General features: G+C 46.7%; 1 protein-coding gene across 3 annotated transcripts; it reads left to right on the forward strand.

Moving 5' to 3' along the window:
• The first annotated feature begins 8 nt into the window (after positions 1-8).
• On the forward strand, positions 9-22,167 carry NANS (N-acetylneuraminate synthase). Of its 3 annotated transcripts, none has more exons than XM_045468911.1 (6): positions 9-247; positions 4,625-4,840; positions 16,358-16,457; positions 17,269-17,423; positions 19,910-20,176; positions 21,937-22,167. In XM_045468911.1, the coding sequence occupies exons 1-6, from the start codon at positions 116-118 to the stop codon at positions 22,144-22,146; spliced, it is 1,080 nt and encodes a 359-aa protein (XP_045324867.1). In that variant the 5' UTR covers positions 9-115; the 3' UTR covers positions 22,147-22,167. The 3 variants fall into 3 exon arrangements, with proteins under 3 accessions (XP_045324867.1, XP_045324869.1, XP_045324868.1); XM_045468913.1 differs by lacking the exon at positions 21,937-22,167 and adding an exon at positions 20,923-21,929 and having other exon boundaries at positions 31-247; XM_045468912.1 differs by lacking the exon at positions 9-247 and adding an exon at positions 3,648-3,671.
• Positions 22,168-24,541: the final 2,374 nt, after the last annotated feature.

The following is a 24,541-nucleotide window of genomic DNA, read 5'->3' on the forward strand; positions in this document are numbered from 1 at the left end:
AGCGGCGGCGGGCTGACGTGGCGGAGCTGACGTGCCTGGGCAGGCCTGTGGTCCCCGCTGGGCTGCGGACCGGACTCGCGGCAGGCAGTGCGGCGCCGGAGCGCAAGCCGCCGCGATGCCGCTGGAACTGGAGCTGTGTCCCGGGCGCTGGGTGGGCGGGCAGCACCCGTGCTTCATCATTGCCGAGATCGGCCAGAACCACCAGGGCGACCTGGAGGTGGCCAAGCGCATGATCCGCACGGCCAAGGTAAGGGCAGAGCCCGCGAAATAGAGGGCGGGGACCGGGGGCGGGGCCGCGGGAGAGCTGTCGGCGGGGAACCCGGACCACGTTCCTGTGCCTTTCGGTGCACCGTGTGCGATTTGGCGTCCAGCTTGCAGTTGCGTTTCTGAATCTTTGGAATTCTCCTCATCCCTCTCCACGCTCCTGACTGCATTACAGCAGTTGCCTCCTAACCCGACCTAACCCCCTTCTGATGGCACCGTGATCTTTCTAAAACACAGGTTTGATCAGGTCGTACCCCTGCCTCACAACTTCAGGGGCTCCCCGTTGGCCGCAGGTAGAGTCGAAACTCTTTAACATAGAGTTCAAGACCTTAATGACCTGGTTCCTTCCTGCCTATCATTTTTCATCTCTGATATCTTTCAGCGACAGTGAATTACTTCCAGGAAGTTCTAGAAGTTCCTGGAAGTTGCTTTGGTCTCTCTCACTTGCCATTCTTTGTGTTTGGAATATGAAAGGGTTAAAATGCTAGGACTTTGGGTTAAAGTTTGGACGCCACCACTTATCAGCTGTGTGAACATGGGATAACGGTTACTTAACCTCTGTGATCCTCAGATTCATCATTTGAAAATCGGCTTGGTAATAGTACTTAACCTCAGAGTGGTAAGGATCAAATGAGATGATTTATGTTAAGCTCTTAGCACAGTACTTGGCACAGAGGACTCAATAAATGTAGCGATAGGAGGTTTATGCATATTATTAACTGCTCCCTCTTGGCAAATTTCTACCTCTGTACAGATCTACTTGGATGCTTTTTCCAACCCTTCCCCTCAAGGATGGGCCCCTATCCTTGTTCCCACCAGATTGCATTGCCATTGTCTAAGTTTCTTTCTCTCTTGTCTTAGATTGTGAGACACTTGAGTGGGGGGACTGTGGTGTTTTCATTGTGATTCTAGCCCCCAGCATGAGGTCTGCACTGTGATTCCTTGGTTTAGAGATTGCTCACTGCATCTGTTTTTTTTTCCTCTTCCCTTCAGTCAAAACTGTTCACCTGATGTCATCAGTTGTGATTAGGTTTTCCCTTACTCTTCTTTGCAGAGTAACTCTGTTTTTATGGAAGTCTACTGAATCATAAAAACAGTTTCTTTTAAGCTTATTTATTTGTTTTTGAGAGAGACAGCAAGCGGGGTAGGGGGCAGAGAGAGAGGGGAGAGAGAATCCCAAGCAGGTTCTGCACCATCCGCGCAGAGCCCCTTGTGGGGTTCGAACTCACGAACTGTGAGATCATTACTTGAGCCAAAATCAAGAGGCAGATGCTAACTGACTGAGTCACCCAGATGTCCCCATAAAAAAACACTTTTAAAGAGTGACAACTGCTGATGTTTTTGAGTGCTTACCCTATCAGATACTGGGCTAAATGCTTTAAATGCACCATCTCATTTCATTCCCACAATACAATATACATGGTAGATGCTGTTGGTCTCATTAAAAAATTTTTTTTAATGTTTATTTATTTTTGACAGAGAGAGACAGAGCGTGAGTGGGGGAGGGCCAGAGAGAGAGGGAGACACAGAATACAAAGCAGGCTCCAGGCCCTGAGCTGTCAGCAGCACAGAGCCCCACGCAGGGCTCGAACTCACAGACTGCGATATCATGACCTGAGCCGAAGTCGGTCGCTCAACCGACTGAGCCACCTAGGTGCCCCTGTTGGTCTCATTTTAAAGGCTCAGAGAAATGACTTGCCTAAGGGCACACAGCTAGTAAATGTTACATTGCATAGCTTTGCTCCTAGCCAGAGGGCTCTAGCCTTTGTGCTATAGCATTGTTTTCTAGGGGGAAAATTCCTGCTCTTAATTTAGGGAACAACCTGTTTGTGGAGATGTGACCTCTGAATGCTAAAGTTGTAAAAATACCTAGAGATGTTGAAGCCATGGAAAGAAACAGAGTTGTTGTTGTTGTTTTCCTGCTCTTTTAATTTTGGAGGTTAGTTTTGGGACGGGGGAGGAGAATGAAGAGGTTGAGGCTTTGGTGTAGTGGAAAGAACACTGGACTGGAGTCAAGAGAACCATTTACTAGCTGAATAATTTGGGCGGGTGACTCCTCCTCTCTAAGCTTCAGTGTCACTTGTTTCATAGTGTGTGCTTGTTTTTGTTTTTAAATTTACAGTAGTGGAATCTTTTGAAATCTTTTGTATTTTAGGATTTTTTTAAGTCTTTGTTGCCAAATAAAGTCACATTCCATGTTTAGTTACCCAGAGTTGCTCAGACCATGAAACGAATCTATTTGCAATATTAAAAGTTGAGTTCAGGGGCGCCTGGGTGGCGCACTCGGTTAAGCGTTCGACTTCAGCCAGGTCATGATCTCGCGGCCCGTGAGTTCGAGCCCCGCGTCAGGCTCTGGGCTGATGGCTCAGAGCCTGGAGCCTGTTTCCAATTCTGTGTCTCCCTCTCTCTCTGCCCCTCCCCCGTTCGTGCTCTGTCTCTCTCTGTCCCAGAGATAAATAGACGTTGAAAAAAAAAATTAAAAAAAAAAAAAAAAAGTTGAGTTCATTCAATTATTTTTGTTTTCTTATAGCAAAATATTATTGTAATTATATGCTATATATAAAATATAAATGTATTATAATTAGAGGTTGCCTAATTGAATGTACTTTTAATTGCCAAATTTTGCTGCAAATGGAGCATCACACCTTGGCCCGTCTGGAGTTCTGCCGCTTGTCATTTGCCAGGAGAGAATCCATAAAACCTTGAACAGAGAAACCATCAACATTTTAGTAAAACAGGGATGGGGATTGTGTTTTCTGAACCTGGAGTTCACCATAGAATTAAACAGTTAAAAGACGTCTCACAGTTTTAGGAAAGAAGCTGAGGAAAGCAGAGGAAGACCCTGCTCTCCTCTTCATATAACTGCTGTCTTGTGGAATGTGGTAGAACTTTCTCTGACCTCTTGTCTTTAGTAGTCTCTGCCACTTTACTTTTCTCATCTTGCTGTAAAGGAAACGTTTGCCCAGAGCAGACAAGCTATTTCACTTCTTGAAGGTAAGTCCACTCCTTGAGGTAGAGCTGAGAAGCAAAGGAGGCAGGAAGCAGCGCTCTGTGGGGCCCTACCCCCTAGCTTGCTGGAGGCCTGGCTGTCGCAGCGAGATCCAGGTTGCAGTCAGGTTGCAGTCGTGAGCCAGGGGACAGACCTGTCCTGCAGCCTTAGGGAAGCAGTCTGTCCAGTCCAGCCAGAGACTCGCTGTGCAGCTGTACTCGGGTCACTCTGGGCCTGGGGATCTTCCTGTGGACAATGAGAGCTCTGTTGCCCAAGGTCACTTTCAGTTCTGTGTTTTGAATCTTCCTGACCATGCCATCTTGTGGTCTTTCCAGGAGTGGGAGCAGAACTGTTAGCACAGATATTTCTGGAGCTGAGGTTTTCAGCAGCGTGAATAACTCTGTCTCCCTAAATGTCCGTGAGTTGAGACTTCAGAGGGTTTTCCTTCATCTTTCTATTGAGTAGTTTTTAAAAGCAGTTTTAAGAGCTTGGGGGCTGTGTGGCAATAGAATTATGACTTTTAGAGTCGGACAGTCCAGATTTTATGTTATAGTTTCTGTTCAGTAAGACTGGAATTTAGTTCTAAGTCTTGTTTGTTTGCTTTTTGCTCCAGAACCTCTTGTTCAAACAAGATGCCATGCAAAACGCACAAGTGCAAAACAGCTAAAGCAGAGCTGTCTGTTTCCTGCCCCATAAGGGGCTCCTCAGAACGGTGAAGGGTCCTGGAGCTGGCCCAGAGCTGCTGTTTATGTAGATGGAGACGCCAGAGACAGGAAGTGATTTCTCCAAGGGTTAGCAGATTCTGACTTCCCCTCAATTCTGGCCTAGGGCTCATTTTGCTATCTTCTGCTGAGTTACCCAACTTAAAATCTTCTTTAGCTCTTGAATTATTTTCAGTATTCTAATATAAAATAAAATTTAAAAAGCCTTCATTTTTTCCTTTTTGCATTTTAAGGGGGAAAAATAGGGGGAAGCTCCATCCCCAGCCTTTATTTCAAGATTTTCTTCCTTCTGCCCCTTTTGCCACTGTCAGTCAACCTTATTATTATTATTTTTTTAATATTTATTTATTTATTTATTTTTGGAAGAGCACAAGCAGGGGAGGGGCAGAGAGAGGGAGGACAGAGGATCCGAAGCGGGCTCTGTGCCGGCAGGCTGCCAGCAGTGAGCCCGATGTGGGGCTCGAACTCACGAACTGCGAGATCATGACCTGAGCCGAAGTCTGATGCTCAATCACACAACCGACTGAGCCACCCAGGTGCCCCTCAGTCAATCTTTATATTTAAAGTTACTGATGTCAGAGCAGTTGCCCCAACATTTCTCTCCTCTGTGAGAATCAAGTCACTGAAGGAGCCCTGTTGTGTGTTGCAGGAGTGTGGGGCCGATTGTGCCAAGTTCCAGAAGAGTGAGCTGGAGTACAAGTTTAATCGGAAAGCCTTGGAGAGGCCCTACACGTCGAAGCATTCCTGGGGGAAGACGTATGGGGAGCACAAGCGCCACCTGGAGTTCAGCCATGCCCAGTACAGGGAGCTGCAGAGATACGCCCAGGAGATTGGCATCTTCTTCACTGCCTCTGGAATGGATGAGGTGAGTCCTCATGATTCCCACTCTGTTACTTGCCACTTTAGCAGACTCAGGGGACAGCAGGCGGCCTGGTGGCTTTTGGCCTAGAGTCGGCTTCAGCCCTTGCTTGAGACTTTTGTGCTTTCTGGACCTAGAGTTCCCCATCACATTAACCATATCAATGCCCCACTAAATGGGAAGCCAATGGGAGCAGAGGCCCAGTGAGGTTTTGTGGGAGGAATACCAGAAGTTTCCAAACCAGTCGTCTTTGGGAGTGGGGGGCAGCCACACCGGAATCCCTGAGTTCCTCAAAGCTTGTGGGAGACACGTGCCAGACCAGTTTTCTCCCAGTGGAAAATGGCCTGGACTAGGAATCAGGAAACCCCCATTCTGATAGGGGTCTGGCACTTGCTGAGTGGCCTTCGGTGATTTGGATGGAGGACATTGGTGTCATCCTGAGTTGCTCACAGAATGGCATGCTGACATCCTGGAAAAGTCCAGCTGGTGCCAAGTCTCAGGTCCCATCTGCTTTGTGACCTGCCTCTGTGAGATTCTTTCATGAATTCTTTTTTGAATGTAAAAACTGTAATTGTAAAAATAATAGATAATCACAGAAAGTTTAGAAAACTGACCCATAATCCCTATAGGGTGGTTCTCTTTGTAGATTTCCTCCTGAAGTCTTTTATATACATGTTTCGTTGCCTGGTTGCTACATTTGTGAATATTTAGTTGTGCATGCTTTTCCCATTTACCATTATATCACCAGCTTTTACCCATATCTTTTTTTTTCTTTTTTCCAACTTTTTTTTTTTTTAATTTTTTTTTTTTTTCAACGTTTATTTTATTTTTGGGACAGAGAGAGACAGAGCATGAACGGGGGAGGGGCAGAGAGAGAGGGTGACACAGAATCGGAAACAGGCTCCAGGCTCCGAGCCATCAGCCCAGAGCCTGACGCGGGGCTCGAACTCACGGGCCGCGAGATCGTGACCTGGTTGAAGTCGAACGCTTAACCGACTGCGCCACCCAGGCGCCCCTCTTTTTTCCAACTTTATTGAGATATAATTGACATATAAATCCCCACATCTTGTGCTTAAAATTTTTAATAGCAATACAGTGCTTCTTTTGAGGATTTATAATGTACCTAACCGTTTCTCTACTTTTGGACATGTGGGTCAGTTCTTTGTGCTTATAAATAATGCTGGACATGGACGTGGACATCATTTTTCTGTGTTTTGTGTTGTTTCCTCGGGATAGCTTTGCAGACATGGATCATTAGATGAAACCTATGAGCATTTTTATGACTCGAAACATCTGGAATTCTTTCAGTTGATCAGAATATTTGAAACACTTCCATTTCATTCTGTGGACCTCTCTGACCATTTGTGCCACTGTTCCAACCCCAAAACAGGGCTGCAAATTGAGCTGAAAAGAAACGGAAGTCTAGCATAGGCTGTTGGTAGTTTTTTTTTTTTTTTTAAATGTTTATTTATTTTGAGAGAGTGAGCAAGTGAGCATGAGCAGGGGAGGGCCAGAGACAGAGGGAGAGAGAGAGAATCGCACGCAGGCTCCTCACAGTCAGTGCAGAGCTCAATGTGGGGCTTGAACTCACGAACCTTGAGATCGTGACCCGTGCCAAAATCAAGAGTCACACGCTTAATCAGCTGAGCCACCCAGGCGCCCCAACTGTTGGTAGTTTTAACAAGGGTGGGGAGGCAGAGAACCTAGGCATCTGTGGGAAATGACACATCCAGGCTTCAGTTCAGTGGCCCAAATTCATCCCTTAATTTGCAGCTTTCATAAGCATGACATTCTTCAGCTCCAGTTGTGCATTTGATAATCATAATTTTCTACTTTTGAGTTATATGTTACGGCTTACAGAGCATCTTCCCGTCCAGTAAATATATTTTATCCCTACTGTGCCCCACTCTGCAGATGAAGAAATAGAGGCTCTGAGGGGCTGGGAGGTTTGTGCAAAGTCACACAGCTAGGAAATGGGTCTTGAAGGCAGATCTGATGTGTGGTACCATGTGCTTTCTCTGGTCCTTCAGTTCTGCCTGGGCATCCGTGCAGGTGCGTGTGGCTTTGCAGAGCTCAGCAGAGTCTTTGGGCATCTCCCTTGCTCTTCACCGCCTTGACGTTGATGGCCTGAGAGTCTCTAAGCCCAAAAGCTTTCCTGGGGACAAGCGGAGAGATTTTTTATGGAAAATGTTCCTAAAGAGGTTGCTGGGCATTTTTCTGATCCTAGTTTAAAGAGCACTTCCTCTGGGAATTCTTCCTGTTCACTGGCTTGATTCAGGCCCCTCCAGATGTATTCTTCTGGTACTCTTGTAATTGCGTACTCTTGTGTGTTACTCTTGTGTGTGTACTCTTGTGTACTCTTGTGTGTTAACTCCTCCCTACTAAACTCCGAGCCCCACAGCATCCCTGGTGCCTGGCGTGCAGCAGGTGGTTGGGAAATACTTGTTGAAGGAATAAATGAATGAACCAAACAAAAAGGGTTAGTGGAGTTTTTTTTGTTTGGTCTTTTTTAATAGTTCATTTTTGAGAGAGAGACAGAACACGAGTTGGGGAGGGGCAGAGAGAGTGGGAGACACAGAATCCAAAGCAGGCTCCAGGCTCTGAGCTGTCAGCATAGAGCTCAACATGGGACTCACACTCATGAATGTTGAGATCATGATCTGAGCTGAAGTCGGCCTCTTAACCAACTGAGCCACCCAGGCACCCTAGTGGATTTTTTTAAATTAATTTTTTAATTTTATTTAAATCCAAGTTAGTTAACATATAGTGTAATAATGATTTCAGGAGTAGAATTTAGTTACTCATCACTTACATAGTTTTTATCAGATTCTTAAACGATCTGTAAATTAAAAAAGTTTAAGCAGGAAAGAATGTGGGCTTTAGGATCTAAAAGACTTGGGTGTTGTTTTTGGTTTTACTATTAGCTAACATTTCTTGAGTATTTACAATGTACCAAGTTCTGTGCTAGGTATTTTAAAAATATCAATTCATTTACTCCTCTTAGCCTCTTCAGATAGGACAATTTTTTTAAAAAATAGTTATTCATTTTTGAGAGAGCATGAATGAGGGAGGGGAAGAGAGAGGAGGACAAAGGATCCAAAGCAAGCTCTGAGCTGACAGCAGCCAGCCCATGTGGGGCTTGAACTCCCAAATCATGAGATCATGACCCGAACTGAAGTCAGACACTCAACCAGCTGAGCCACCCAGGCGCCCTGGGTAGAATAGTTATTATCCCCATTTCACAGGGAGGGTGTCAGTAGTTACGGATCAGCTAAGCCAGGCCGACTCCAGAGCCCTCCTGCCTGACCACGCTCTCCTTTCATCTCTCTGTGCCTGTTTCCTCTTAAGTAAAGGGCCACGCATTGATTAAAATACAGAACATGCAGGCCTTGTTTTCTGGAACTGGTGAGACCGTACGTGTAAAGCACACGTCTCAAGGCAAGACTAGGTCTGTGTGTTCACCGTGAACTCAGATCCTGACGTAGTGATCCTGGTACATGCCAGTACCTGCTTAGTCAGTGCCTTGGTGGAAGGAAGCTCACACCTAGAAAGTGACATTTGTTTTCATAACATGCCTGTTTCGCATTACTGCGGGTTCGTGGCGTTTTGGGATTGCCCTTTAGCAGTCCCTAGGACTCAGGCACTCAGAGACAACTGAGCCCCCGTCCTCAGAGGGCAGGTTTGGGTTCAGGAAACTACTCATCCTTCTGTGCTAAACGTGAAACTTTTGGCCTGATTGACTTAGTAACGAGTCAGTAATGGGCAGGTTTGTTTCTGTAGGGCCCACAGAGCTCTGGAGAGAATTTCCAAAGAAGATTACAACAAATATTTTGGATCCCTAGTGTTGTCTTTGCAATAAGCACACAGCCTTTCCCAGAGTGGCTACTTTAAGAAGCACTGGCATTTGGAGGACTGAGTCCTGCCTGATCTTTTTGTTAAAACTAATTAGCCTCGGGGGTGTACTTGCCCCCCTCCTCCACCACAAAATTGCTTCCCCAGGACAGTTTTCCTAAAACCTGACTGTATCCAATATTGAGTCCATAGAAGGGGGAAGTGGAAGAAAGGTCATTTGGGAATTCCGCAGCAGTGACACCTGAGACCAACAATAACACATGAGAGTAACGGGAAGAGTGTGGCGGCAGTTCTCAAAGTGTCCAGGAACCGTGGGGGAATCGTGAGACCTTTCAGAAGCTCCACCAGGTCCAGACTATTTTCGTAGTGATACTCAAATGTGATTTGCCTTTTTCACTGTCATACTCTCCCACGTGTATAGTGGAGTTTTCCAGAAGCTGCATGATGTTCGATGACGCCATTCCGCTGGCAGTATCTGAGGAAAGGTATGCTGTATGCTCTTTGTTTTAGTAACAACTCTTTTCACAGACCATACAATTCACCAATTAAAGCTTACTTTACAATTCATCTGTTTTTATTGTTTTTTTAATGTTTATTTTTAAGAGAGAGAAAGTGAGCAAGTGAGTGGGGAAGGGCAGAGAGAGAGAGACACACAGAATCTGAAGCAGGCTCCAGGCTCCGAGCTACCAGTGCAGAGCCCCATGCAAGACTCGAACTCACAAACCATGAGATCATGACCTGAACCGAAGTCAGACGCTCCAGTGACGGAGCCACCCAGGTGCCCCCAGTTGTTTCTCGCATATTCACAGAGTTGTGACTATCACCGCAATTGATTTTGGCGCTTTTTTATCATGTACCCGTAAACAGCCATTTCTCAATCCCCCCCAATTCCCTCAGGCCTAGGCAACCACTAATCTGCTTTCTGTGTCTATAAATTTGCCTTTTCTGGACATTGCATATAAACAGAACGAGACAATATGTGGTCCTGTGTGTCTGGCTTCATTCACATAGTAACGTGTTCAAGGTTCGGCCGTGTTGTAGTGTGTATTACTACCTCACTCCTTGTTATTGATGAGTAATATTCAGTATTATGGATATAGAATACCTTTTATTTACCCATTTGTCAGTTGATGGACATTTGGATTGTTTCTACTTTTTGGCTAGCGTGAATAATGCTTCCGTGAACATTCCTGTACAGGTTTTAGGGACATGTTTTCATTTCTGTCTGGGATATATGGTAACTCTGTGTTTAATTTGTGAGCAATTGCCCGACTGTTTTTTTTCCAAAGTGACTGCACCTACAATCCTCCTAGCAGTATATGAGGGTTCCGGTGTCTCCACATCCTCACCAACATTTGATATGATCTGACTTTCTGATTTTGGATATCCTAGCAAGTGTGAAATAGTATCTGGTCGTGGTTTTGATTTGCATTTCCCTGATGGCTGATCATGTTGAGCATCTTTTCATATGCCTATTAGCCATCTGTATACCTTCTTCGGAAGAATATCTGTCAGATCCTTTGCCAATTTTTAATTGGGTTATTTGTTTTTATATATTCTAGATAGGAGTCCCTAGTCAGATACAGATTTGTGGAAATGTTTTCCATTCTCTGGATCGTCTTTTCACTTTTTGATGATGTCCTTTGAAGCACAAACATCTTTAATTATGATGCTGTCCAATTCATCTTTGTGTGTGTGTGTGTGTGTGTGTGTGTGTGTACTTGTCTATTCTTATGATTTAAAAATTTCTCAATTTTAAACCACATTGTGGTCTTGCTACATAGCTGTGAGTCTGGCTAAAACAAAAAGTGACAATAACACCAAAGGTGGGAAGGATGCAGAGAAAATGGATCATTCATACATAGCTGGTGGGAATGTAGAACAGCATAATCACTCTAGAAAATAATATGGTAGTCTCCTTTTTTTTTTAATGTTTATTTATTTTTGAGAGAGAGAGACAGCATGAGCAGGGAAGGGCAGAGAGACAGGGAGACACAGAATCCCAAGCAGGCTCCAGGCTCTGAGCTGTCAGCACAGGGCCTGACATGGGACTCAAACTCATGAACCACCAGATCCTGACCTGAGCTAAAGTTGTGCGCTTAACCAACTGAGCCACCCAGGTGCCCCAGTAGTCTCCTTTTTTTAAAAACAACTCTATTTTAATACAATTCACATGTGGTGTCATATCACAATTCACTCACTTAGAGGATACTGGTAGTTTCTTATAAAACCGGACATGTAAAAGAATTTTGTACCTATGTGTGGGGACGGGTTATGACTGAACTAACCATTTCATAATATATATGTATATCAAATCATGTTGTACACTCAGAACTAATACATTGCTGTGTGTCCATTTTATCTCAGTAAAAAATAACCATTTATTGCATACCTGAAAAAAACACCACCACAAACTAGATGTGTGCTCATCATGTTGCTTGCCATGCGTCATTTGGTAACTTCTCCCAAAAGAAATGAAAACGTGCATTGACATAGAAAGCTGTACATGCATGTCCATAACCACTTTATTTGTAACAGCCCCCAAACTAGAATAACCCAGATAGTTCTCTGGTAGGTAGGTGAATGAACGGTTCCAGCCATAAAAGGAATGAACTGCTGATACATGTTGTGGCTTGGATATATCTCCAGGGTATTACGTTGAGTGAAAAAGCCTGTCTCAGAAGGTTGCATACTATACCGTTCATTTTATAGAGCAATCTTGAACTGACGAAATTACAAAGGTGGAGAGCAGAGGAAGGGTTATCGGGGTTAGGGAGGGGAAGGAAGGCAAGGGGATGTGGCTGTAAAAGTGTAATACATGGGATACTTGGAGTCATGGCACAGTTTTGGATTGTGACTGGTAGTCGTGAGTCTGTGCACATGGTAAAACTGCATAAAATTAAATACACACACACACAAATGAATATATGTAAAAATGGTGAAATCTGAGTAAGATCGGTAGACTCTTCTCAATGTCAATTTCCCGGTTGTGATTTTGTGTTCTAGTTTTGCAAGATGTCACCATAGGGGACAACTGGGTGAAGGGTACATAGGAGTTCTCTGTATTATTTCTTAGAGCTTCATGTTAAGCTAAATTATCTCAGAATTAAAAGTTTACAGTTAAAAAAGCCCAAATTCCTTAGTTTTAATTTTAATTCAATAAATATAAGTAGCTAGAACCTACATAAACAAAAGCCCTGTAGAGTCCATAGTAATTTTAAAGAGTGTAAACCTTTGAGACCCCATGCCAAATGTCACATACCCAGGCCGTTTGATCTCATGGTTAAGTGCATGGACTCTGGGGTCAGATTTTGAGTTTGAATGTGGTTCCGCCTGTCATTCTGTGTGGAGGTTGTTGAACCTCTTTGTGCTCCTGTTTCTTCGGCTGCTAAGTAGGGTTAGTACCTGAACCCATCTTGCAAGGTTGTTGTGAGGATGAAACCTGATTGTTGATATAAAGCATAGCACACAGCCGGCACTTAGCAAACATTAGCTACGGTGAAGGTAGGCAACCTGCGCCGAGTGTCAGGACGTCTGGCTTCTTAGCCTGACTCTGCTCTGAGTTGATCTCAAGTGTGAGCTTGTGGAGACCCTTCCCTCTCTGGGTCTCTGTTTCCTTTCGAGTGTGAACCCGCTGCCGTCCAGGGGCTCTCCCAGCCGGAGAAGAGGTCACTAAGGGCACTTACACCTGGAATGAGGACTTTCCTTCTCAGTCCGTGTCGCCAGGCGTGTGAGCTCCAGGATGTGGACTCTGAAGGAGAGAGGGCACCTCCTTGCATCTGTGAGGCTGCCTGGGAAAAGTCACCTCTTTAGATCTTTAGATCGTTCGCTCGTAGGTGGCTTGGAGCTAGAAGCAGGAGCAGCTGGGAGATGGAGGAGAGCCCGGGGATTGGTGGGCGGCATCTGCCTCTCAGCCTTTCCCTTCGGTTCCTGTCCCTCTGCTCCCCAGGAAGCCCTTCTGTGTGGTGTGTGCAGCACATGCTCTGCAGCCACACTGCCTGAGTTCAGGTTCTTAAGTTGACACTTTGTGGGTTCAGGTGCCTCATGTGACCTTTTTGAGCTGCAGGTGTCCCATCCGTAAAAACAGGATAATAAAGGTGCCCGCCCCACGTGGCAGTGGTGAGGTGTTGGGTGCGAGGACCGTGCCAGACCTGCATTCCACCGAATGATGGCCATTCTGTTATGCAGAACCCTTTGGGGTTGTTCTGTTTCACACTGTGTGGACAAGGAGGCTTCTCTGCCCTGGGAATGCCATTTGTTCCCAAGGATCCTCCCGGTTGACCTGGGCGAAGGCAGTGAGGGGAAATGCATTCTTAAGAGCCTTTACAAGAGTTCATTTGTTTTGCTTACCAGGTCCCTTTGCTGAACCTGCACGTCCTGTCTGCCTGGCTGTTGGAAGTATGTTGGTCCCTTGTTCTGTGTTTACCTGGCAGGTGGCTCTGAGTATTTACCCACCTTAACTTCCTTGTGGACAGTAGCCATTTGTGGCATGCCTGTTTTCTCCACTCTTTGTGCTGTCCCGAGGTGTTCTTCATATGCTGAGGAGAGGTTGTGGTGTCGTGGAATTTTATTAAGGCTGAGAAAACTACCAGGGCACCTGGCCAAAGCTGCAGAGAGGCTCGTGGGATGGGGCTGAGATGAGTAGAGTTTCTTTGGTCTAAATGGAGAGTTCTATTGAGAAAGCAAATGGAGGCCATGACGGTCGAGGTGGCTCCTGAAGGACGTGCTGCCCTCACACACAGGTGCCCCATCCTAGCAGAGGTGCCCTTTGAGGCGCCCTCTTTCCTCCTCTCTTCTTTCCTTTGCCACCTCCACCAGCAGGGCACCCCCCTGCCCAAGCCGTGATGCACTCTGGCAGGGCCACGGGGAGTCTCACGTCCCATGCTTCCCCACCTCATCATTCTGTCACGCTGGGCAGCTCGCCAGGACCCCGTTCTCCACGACTCATCACTCTGGGCTTCTTTTTCCTTTTCCACAGGATCCAAAAGCTGAGAGCAGGGGAAGGGGCTTTAGAAAAATCCCAACTCCTCTTCTTGCTTTGGTTACCCCTCAGATCTGTGGGCCATGATGCAGAAAGGGGACTCTGTGGGCACACATTATCGATCCTCGTTGATAATAATTATTACCAATTAATTCTTGGTAATAAAGCCTCCCCCCCCCCCCCCCCCCCAATAAGCAAGGTTCTGAGTTGAATAAGTTTGGGAAGCACTGGAATTAAAAAAATAAAATGCTGGACAAGTGATTTCTTGGGACTCTGTAAGAGGGAGTTCTGGCAGTGCAGCATTTCACTGAAACCAGGTTGCTGGTTGGGCCCTTTTCTGTGTATTAAGCCAGCTGGATGCCCAGGGAAGGTCTTGTCAGCAGAATTCCTTCCAGACAGACTGAAAGCCTTTGTGCTGCGGGGTGGGAGGGAGATGTGAGGCTGCCTGGCCTCGCTGTACCCCTAGATGAAAAGGGGATGGACAGCAGGGTGGGCAGGACTAGGGGAAGCCAGAGAGTCCCTGGAGAAAAGGGGGGGGGGTGGCACCGGTGCTAACCTAGCCTCAGGGGGCCTGGGCAAGGCAAGACAGCCTCAGGATGGAAGGCTAGGATCTTCCCCATTACTGAGGTTGGCACCCTTTTTGCAGAGATGAAGCCACAGTGGCAGTGTTCGGAGTGACCGCTAGGTGGGACTGGTTCTCCGGGAGGACTGCAGACAGGCCCCTTTCCCTTTGGAGAGGAATTTGTCCCCTTTCTTCACTTGAAAACTAGAATTCCAAGCAGATTTTCCAGCCAGCCTTCGTAGGTAAGCTTCTGCAAAGTGTGTTCTCCTGCATTTGGTTTTTCCTCGCTCCTGCTTGCCCTGTGCCTCTCCTGAGTGGGCTCATCCTCTGTGCCCTTGGGGGCTTTTTCATCAGGAGACATTTCTCTTAGAAGTTGAACATTATAAAGAAGAAAACTTGGCATAGGGTTTTCCCTCTTACGATAGAAAACACTCTATCTGCCAGATAGAATGAGAAAAGTGGGGGAAGTCAACTTTGTTCAATAAACACTTTAGAAGGAATGTTTTTCATCCTCCATCATAGGGCTGGTCAGCAGTGTGAGAGACACGTGAGCAGGAGAGGCCAGGTGGAACAACATGGAAGGGAGAAGAGAGGTGAGAAAGAAATATAGCAGAGGGAAGACCGTGAGAACCGCAGTACAGGTAGTTTAGCAGGCTTGGAAGTGAGTGGAACTCAGACCACACTGGACGGCGTCTCTTGGACCCAGGGGGTTGTGAACTGCCTTTGAACTGTTCACTGGCTGGTTACGCACCGGGTGTGGCTTTCTGGCGGCTCTAACCTTCACGATATTAGAGGATTTACAGATGAGGAAAGTTAGTCTCTGATTGCAGCCAGTGATTGGAGTAACTTATCACCTGCCGACAAGATGGAAGGAAGCTCAGGCAGCAGCGAGTTGACTTAAAGCGCCTGCTGGCCGAATGACCTCATGCTGTTCCTGGCCACCCTATGCCCTCTGGATTTTCAGGCACGGTGACCCAGCGCCTTGTAAAATAGGGTTCACGGAGCAGCAGTGGCGGTCTTACCCAAGAACTTAATGGAAACGCAGACCCTCAGGCCCCACCTTAACCCAGCAGAGTCAGAATTTGCGTTTCATCTGAGCAAGATCCCCAGGAGATTGGTATCCCATATTAAAGTGTGAGAAGGAAGCAGTGACGTAGCTGATCACGCCTTCCAAACCTACTTCTGAAACCCAGGCAGCATTTTACAATAGATCAAACTTAGATATAGGGAAACATTCTGAGATATTGATTCTCCCCACTTCTGATTTCCTACTTCAATTTTTAAAAATAGTAAAAAATGTAGTTTTTTGGGGTTTTTGTAATTTGATGACCAACTGAGACTTTTACTCTTAAAACTTGTGGCCCACTGATTCCTTTAGCAAGCGTTCACTGACACTTGCCAGTTTCCTGATCCTGAGTCTTACTGATGAATCCCAGTGGAGGTGAACGATGGTAAAGGGCCCTCCATAGGTAACCTCAAGCGGTGACGTTGTGTCAAAAAAAGTGAATGAGGTTTGTTTTTCCTGTGGGCAGCATGGTTTGGGGGCTGAGAGGGTTTGGGTTTGATGGGCCCTGCCAGCTGTGGATCACTATGTCAGGCCTGGGCCATAAAATGCTTCATTTTTTCCCCGCTTTTGGCAAGGATTGAAATGGCCTCTTTTCCTGGCTATTTGGTTTTGAGTAAAGGGTGAGGCCTTTGGGAGCCATTCAACTTTCTCGCCACCCAGTTTCCTGGGTCAGGATTAGGTTGTTCAACCCTTTTCCAGTTGTTCACTGGGCCCTGGGTCCCTTGGAAGGCAGCTCTTCTCACCACTATACCACCAACACACACTCCCTGGGTCCCTTGGGAAGGGACGTCTCGCCTGGGGTCTGAATCTTTGGCAGATCTCATCACCAGTACAGGCCAGCATGCAGTGTTGTTGGACAGATGGATGGGTGGCTAGGAATGAAAGAAGGTTTGAATGTGAATGAAAGGACTGGTAACACATCTTTGCCTGCTTTCAAGTTGTTGCGAGAGTCCCTCTTGCTGGGCAAGACCAGGGGGGTTTTCTGTTTGTGGCTCCTCGCCTGACCCGAGGGCAGTAATTTTGAACGGTGGTGAGAAAGAGCTCCTTCTTTGGTTTTTATAGATGGCAGTTGAATTTCTGCATGAGCTGAATGTTCCGTTTTTCAAAGTTGGATCTGGGGACACTAACAATTTTCCTTATCTGGAAAAGACCGCCAAAAAAGGTAAGTGTTTAATTTTTGCCCTAAAATGAGGGAGTCCAAACCTTCCCATTTTTATTCCTTCAGTAGAACCCGCTAATGAAGTCTCCTGAAGACAGACTTTAGAAACCTCTTTTCAGTTAGCATATACTTCCACAGTTGCATGTGCTGACTTGAAAGAAATTAAGAATAAGTCAGTTTTGATAAGAACTTTTAAAATTAAAAATTATTTTATTGTGTTGATTTATATGAAATTGAGGATATGGCAGTACAGAGGAAGTTCTGACTTTGAGAAATAGTCTTGATCTTGTAGAGTATCTACCCTCCTCCATTATGGTTTGGAAAGTGGGTTTGCAACCTGAATCATCTCGTTTGATTCTCATAGCAGCCCTGGGACTGAAGTTGGTTATTTGATTATGATGCTTCATACTACTTCATAGATGAGGCATGTGAGGCCACACAGCTGGGAGGCGGCCGCTCCGGGGCTCACACATCTGCTCTCGAGTCGGGGGCAGTGCTCACCTGACCATGCTGTGCACACTCTTACCCCAATGAGATGCTCACCTTTCTCTGAGGAGTGTGAAATTCCTCTGCCTCCTTGATTCAGTTCACTTTGCTAAACAGTAATATTGAGGGTGAGGGGAGTCTCCATTTCCTCTGGGTTGAGGGCAAGAATCCACCAAGCTCCCCTCTCACCACGCAGCGGCTGGCACAGTGTTGGAGAGATGTCTGTGGAGTTCATTTGAATGATGAGACCAGCAATTGGGGTATGCTTGAGGGACAGTCAGAACCCCTAAAGAGAAAGTCATGATGGTGTTGGCGTTGGGTCACTCAGGCCGCCCAATGGTGATCTCCAGCGGGATGCAGTCGATGGACACCATGAAGCAAGTCTATCAGATTGTGAAGCCCCTCAACCCCAATTTCTGCTTCCTCCAGTGTACCAGTGCGTACCCGCTCTCCCCTGAGGACGTCAACCTACGCATCATCACGGTGAGCAAGCCGTTGTCTGACTGGGCCTTTCCTTGGGTCATTTACTGTGGGAAAGAGGGGGCCTTTGTTGTTACCAAAATTCTAACCCATCTTGACATGCTTCGTGTAATTTGACCCTCCATTCACAATCTCATAGTTATAGAATTAAATTAGAACCAACTGTGCAGTTAAGGAAGCAGATACATTCTAAAGAGGGTGATTATAAATTAAATTTTCTGAAAACCAATCTTAATTTTTCCCACTATGAAATTTTAGGTGTGAGTCCTCATAATTGCCTCTCTATATTTTCTGTATCATGTATATTGGCCATTAGAGGTCCCTCTTCTGTAAACTGCTGGTTCATACCCTTTTTTAGTACGTTGTCTTTGGTGTCTATGTGTGTGGCAAAATACAAGATTTCCCATTTTAACCGTTTTTAAGTGTACAGTTCAGTGGCATTAAGTACATCCACACCGTTGTGCGACCATCACCGCCATCCATCTCCAGAACTTTTTCATCTTCCCAAACTGAAACTCTGTCCCAGTTAAACACGAACTCCCCATTCCCTTTACCCCCGGCCCCTGGCAGCCACCATTCTGCTTTGTGTCTCCATGAATTTGACTCCTGTAGAGACCTCATCTAAGTGCAATCCTACAATATGTGTCCTTGTCCTTTGTGTCTGTCTTTTTGCACTTAATATAATGTCTGCGAGGTTCATCCATATTGTAGCGTGTGCCAGTATTTCACTGCTTGTTGAGGCTTAAGAATATTCCATTGTGTGTATGTACTGCGTGTTCTTTACCTATCTGTCCGTCGATGGACATTTGGGATGTTTTCACCTTTTGGCTATTGCGAATAATGCTGGTAGGAACACTGGTGTACAAATATCTGTCCAGTTTTCTTCATACTGAGTTGTAGGAGACCTTCTTGAAACTTCTGGCTTTTCCTTCTCTGCGCTGCTTGCCAGCTCTGTTGTTTTCTACCTATAATCCTGAGCCTCCCTGAGACCCAGATGGGTTACAGTGACAGACTTGAGGGAGCTTTCTCTCTCCCAGGATTTGGTCTATCCACCTCAGTCATCTTACAGATGGTGAAATCCGGTCTCAGAGGGAAAAGGACTCTTGCCTGAACTTTCACAGCGTCGTGGTGCAGAGCTGGGACTACAACCCTTTGTTTCTTGTTGTCTCAGGCCATCTCCATCCCTACGTGCTTTCGCCTCGTAGCACCTGAAGCTCTACTTAATTAGAAACATGTATATGGAATTATCATACAAAAACGCTGTAGTGATATTAGTGGAATTGCAAATATACACAGACACACAGTGAATCTTGATACTGCAATTAACCAGTGTCCTTTTATATTTTCCTTTTAGTAACAGTATTTGACATTCTGGCTTTTTCCACAAGAGTATAAGCTTTTGTGCATGTTGCTACACAGTCTTCATATTTAACTTAAAAAAAAAAATTAGCCTTTTTTGAAAACGGACACTGCTGTCTCTTTACCTAAATTTGTGTCTCTCCCAGTTGGTTTTTTCTCCATTTCTAGCTTATCTCTAAACCATGTTATTTTAAAAATTTAAACATGGTTTTTAAAAAAAACTCAAACAGCTCTGAAAACATAATCTAGAAAGTAAACGTGCTCTGGAATCCCATCCCACAGAGATCACTATAATGGGCAGTTTACTGTTTGAGACTCCAGATATTTTCCTTCATTTTCTTTCTCTGTGGAGTGTGGCCCCTCTTTCCATTCTCACCCAGGCTGCCGTCATGGCCTCTCTCGATACCAGGGCACAGTGAGGATTCAGTTGCCCGCTTGCCCCGTCCCGGGCCCGGTACAACCATGTCAGAGCAGTTTGACCCTGTCACCTGCATTCCTGTGTTCATTATGCACCCTACAGCCTGGTTTTCGGGGCCTTTGCCACTCAGCTGCCCTAATCTTATATCAAACCCCATCTGGGTCTTCCTACTACTCTTAAGCTTTCTGGTCACCCTCAATGACAAGACTCACTTGACGAATGTCTTTTGTTACATTCAGTGAATTCTAGATCACAGATTAGTTAATTATTTAGCATTTCCACCAAAGGATTGTTTCGAGATTGGGCTGCATATATTATTGATGACGATATGTGTGCATACAGCACACTTGCTTTCAGCAGCTGAGGCTAATTAAATGTGACGGCTGCTTTTTGAATGAGTTTCGGCAATCGGCCATGGTTCTGTTGTTATTCCTGGTGGTTCGCGCAGTGTGAAGCATTCCTGGAGTGCATTCTTGATAACGGTAGCCATTATTTTGGCAGCATTCCAGCGCACTGAGTGCTTTTCGTGCATCTGGAGCAGCCCTGGACAGGTACCACTATTATCCCAGGATAGGAGAAACTCAGAGAGCCTCAGCATCTTGCCTGTAGTTGCACAAAGAGTGAGCAGCTCAACTGGGACTCCAACCTAGCTCTTCCTCACTCTGCACTGTATGCATAATTTAGCCTTTTCTCTTTTTTTTCTATTTTAAAGGAATATCAGAAGCTCTTTCCTGACATTCCTATAGGGTATTCTGGCCACGAAACAGGCATAGCGATATCTGTGGCCGCAGTGGCTCTGGGCGCCAAGGTTTTGGAGCGCCACATAACTTTGGACAAGACCTGGAAGGGGAGTGACCACTCTGCCTCGCTGGAGCCTGGAGAGCTGGCCGAGCTGGTGCGGTCCGTGCGCCTTGTGGAAAGGGCCATGGGCTCCCCAACCAAGCAGCTGCTGCCCTGTGAGATGGCCTGCAACGAGAAGGTGGGTTCTGCACAACTCTGCCAGGCTGCACTGCTCTGAGTGGGGCCGCAGTGGGCTTACGTGCCAGGGGAGTCAGTACCAACCCTGCCTGAGCCCGGGCCGACCGTCTGAGTGTCTCTGGGCTCATATCAGCCGCAGGAGAAGCTTGTCACTTAAGGGAGCCTCAGCAGTTTCTCCGGCCTCCTAGAATCACATTCTGGTTTCCCACCAAGTCTCTGAAGCTTGTGGTGCCAGTGCTGTAGACACCAGGAGATGTAAGGGGGTGGGGGTAGAAGGCACCTGGCTGGTCAAGCCTGGGGTCCCTTGGAGTAGGTAAGCCTTGAGAAACAGTTGGGCCGAGGGATTCCGTGAGGCACCGGGAGAAGGGCCTGTGATACACGGAGGCACCCCTAAAAGGAGGAGGCCCTAGATGGACAGGGCCATGTGTGGTGCAGGGGTTTGGCGACGGGGGCGGGGGGGGGGCGAGGAGGGGCGGGCGGTGCACGAATCTTCCCTCAGGAGCAGTGTGAGCTGTGCAGCATTGACCTTCAGACAGAGGGGACGCTGAGGCCAAGGACTGCTCGGTTTGCTGACCACCTGGGCTTCTTGGAAGCCGTGGCCTAGACCTGTCCTGGCCTCTAGTCATACAGCCCAGCGTCTTGGGGCTGCCAGGACTGCAGCCGCTCCTGATCTGCTGTGGCTGTCTGGGTCGAGGCAAAGACCAAACACCAGGCATGCGTGAAGAACGTTTTCATCTTTTATTCTAGTGGGGCCTGATTGCCTCCCTCAAATTAAAGATGCGAAGTACCAGGAGATGAAAATAACAGTAAAAGGAAACACACTGCCTTGCAGAAGAAAAGGAGAGAGAATCACACCAGAAATGCGGGAGAGTTGCGCCCTTACTTTGGTTTTGAGCCTCTTGGCTTCCTGGGCAAACAGCGATGGATGGTGGGATGTGTGATCGGATAACATCCGCTGACAGACCTTTTGTCCTGGCACTTACTTTTAGAATTGACTCCTTGGCCCTCACATGGTTCAGTGATTTGTTCAACAGCATTTAGGGACAAGACATAGAAAGGCTGGTCATGAGCTTCTGGTACCCTTCATTCCCCTCGGCTGCCTGTCCTGCCTGCCTCTTCGTAGGCGGCCCCTTTTCCTGTCCACTGAATAACGGCACACTCGGTCTTTTGTGAGCCCTCCATATTCTTATTTTACCGAGCATGGTGGCTGTAAGGTTTGTGTCCCTTAAGAGCAGTGGGCCAGGAGTCAGAATCCCAGTTTCTTGCAACTTTGGCCAAGTTTTCTGCCCTCTATGGATCTCAGTTTAGTTTCTCCGCGTTTAAAATGAGATGTTGAACTGAATGATGACAAATCATAATGTTCACGTACTGGGAGCATGTTCCAGGTAGATGACATATATTATTACCACTAATTCTTGTAGTCGTCTGACATGCTGGAGGCACTATTATTTCCCATCTTACAGAGAAACTCAGGCACGGCTTATACCCACCTGAAGGGAATTTGGACCTGGCTCTGTTTGGCTGTATAATCTGAGCCCTTTCCTTTATACTTTATTGTTAAGGCCCCTCTCTGAGTCTCTAAGTTCACCCCACACTGGCTGAGTCCCCACTCTGTGTGAGGTTCTGTTCTAGGCACCAGTGGGAGAACAAAGTCCCTGCTCCCAGGGTACCTGTGAAGACTGGTCAGGGACCTTGGGTATAAAACAACATGTTCCAGTTAACTTCTGGGAGGCTGGCACTGAGTCTTAATTTTATCCACAGCTGGGCAAGTCCGTGGTGGCCAAAGTGAAAATTCCAGAAGGCACTGTTCTAACGTTGGACATGCTTACTGTGAAGGTCGGTGAGCCCAAAGGCTACCCTCCTGAAGACATCTTTAGTCTGGTGGGCAAGAAGGTCCTGGTCACTGTTGAAGAAGATGACACCATCCTGGAAGAATCGGTAGAAAATCATGGCAAAAAAATCAAGTCTTAAAATAAAGTGCCGTTCTCTGAATTCTGAATTGCCTTGCTCGTACTGTCGGGGGAGGTGGGGCAGGAGTGATGGTCTCCAGAAACCTGGCTTTCATCTACTCCTCCTCCCTAGACACACAGTTTTGGGCCAGGCCCTGTCTCAATCCCGTAGGAGGGATACAAAGAGCAAACATGTCAGTCTCTGCTTCATGTTGGCTGGCCCAGAAGGTGAGGTGGGCTCAAAAGCAAATCATTGTTGTCCAGCTGCTGTGTGGGTACACAGGGGCGAAAGCTCACTGTACAAGGCCCTCTTCTTTAAGCCTTCTTTCATCCTGCCTATAAAGCCAGTCCACATGACCCCAAATCTCCCTTCCGTCCTGACCTCCAGCTGTCTCTTCGCCGTTGCCCTTATTCTCTCCCTGCCCTGGGCCTCTGTATCCAGTGAGCTGTATAGTGATTTGTGGGCATCAGAGAAGGGGTTGGTCAAGCATCTTGCAGGCAGAGAAATGTTAAAAGCCTGCATATATCTGTGAGCGAAGAGAGAGAAATGATGTTCATTCCTTTCAACAATATAGAGGTTCTGCTCTGTGCCAGGCCCTGCTTTAGGTACTGGGATTCAGCGGTGAGCAGCCCACATTTCTTCATGGAACTTCACTCAGATGGGGATAGATGCACAGCAAACCGTAAGCATAGTAAGTAAATCACGGTAAGTTAGAAGGTGCTATGTGCAGTGGGGACGGGGGAGTGGGGAATAGGGCTGGGTAAGGGAGATGGGGGTGTGGGGCTTGGTGTATTTGTAGCTTGTGGTGATTTTTTAATACAGTGGTAATGCTGAAATCAGCCCTTCCCTAATCCATAATGAAACCCAGCTAACAAGAAAGATTCTCACTGCTTCATTGAACAACCGCATGACCCTTTCAACGTTCATTTATTTTTGGGACAGAGAGAGACAGAGCATGAACGGGGGAGGGGCAGAGAGAGAGAGGGAGACACAGAATCAGAAACAGGCTCCAGGCTCTGAGCCATCAGCCCAGAGCCCGACGCGGGGCTCGAACTCTCACGGACTGCGAGATCGTGACCTAGCTGAAGTCGGACGCTTAACCGACTGCGCCACCCAGGTGCCCCCCCCCGCATGACCCTTTCATAGGGAGTCCATATCGGACTCTCCTTTGTTCTTTTGAATGAGTGCTAAGATGAACAGTTCTTTTCAAATGTATTTCCAGATTCCTAATCTTTGTTCATATTTCTTTGACATTGTTCACTATCACTTCTTGTTTCAAAGTGTATCCTTGAGTCTCTTTCCAGATGCATATAATTAGCCTTTTGAAGTTTCTTTACTTTTGAGTTTAGGGCCTCCCTCTCCTGTGGATCCCAAATCAGTTTCTGGAAAGGCACTGATGTTCGTAAGTGTGGGTGGGGTGGGGTGGGAATCCTGGGTTGTACTCATGTGTAAAAGAGAATGTATCAAATTGATGTGCTAAGAATTGAAGTGCGATAGTATCAATTTCTGGCCAGTGTTTGCTTCATTTCTCCCTATAAGCAGCCTTGAGAAGATCATCAATGTTTCCGATTCCATAACCTTTTCCTCTACAACAGCAGAGAAGGTGACATTTAGGCAAATATCTGAGACTTTCCTAGCAAGAAGAGCATGGGATGGTAGTAGAGGGATATTCCGGGGCCTGGAAACAGGATGTGGGTCTGGGAGGGAGGGAGGGATGGGCCTGACTTGGGCTCTTGCTGAGAATGTGGAGCAACTAGTTTCCAACAGGGACCCAGTCAGTTGCCTCTAGGTCCTGGCAGACGTTCGGAGTGTTAAAAGGGTGGCCCAGGAAGCTCTGTAAATGTCAGCTGGATTTCCCTCAGAGCAGGAATCAGTAAGGCTCAGACCTGGAAGAGCCACTGAGGTCATGAGTCTTAACTCTGCCTTTTGTGTGGAGGACTGGATCGCGTGTTGGAGAGAGTTACAGGGGGTGGGGGTGGGGGGTTGTCTGGAACACACTTCCTGTTGGGACACGTAGAAAAGATAATCACCTGTGTGTGACATGGGTGGGTAGACTCGGCGTGCCAAGTAGAGGTTAGAGGGACCACGCTGTGTACCCTCTGCTAGGCTGACATCACCGTCACTGCTCCCTGACAGAGTGGAATCGCAGAAACAAGAGATGCAGTAGGCAAGGAAGGGTCCCCGAAATCTCTAAATATTAGTGACCACAGGTGGCGTCAATGTGAAGATGAAAGATGAAAGATGCCAAAAGCGACATGGTATTTTCTTGGATAGAATAGCTGGGAAGTAGGACTTGTTTGTACATAGGGAAGAATTTCATAAGTTATCTTCAGAAGTGGTGAACTCCCCATCCCTGGCACTATTGAACCTGGGACCAGCGGAGCTGACTCCCACAAAAAAGTTGTGGAGGGGACGT

This window comes from Leopardus geoffroyi, chromosome D4 (genome assembly GCF_018350155.1).
Source record: "Leopardus geoffroyi isolate Oge1 chromosome D4, O.geoffroyi_Oge1_pat1.0, whole genome shotgun sequence".
NCBI lineage: Eukaryota > Metazoa > Chordata > Mammalia > Carnivora > Felidae > Leopardus > Leopardus geoffroyi.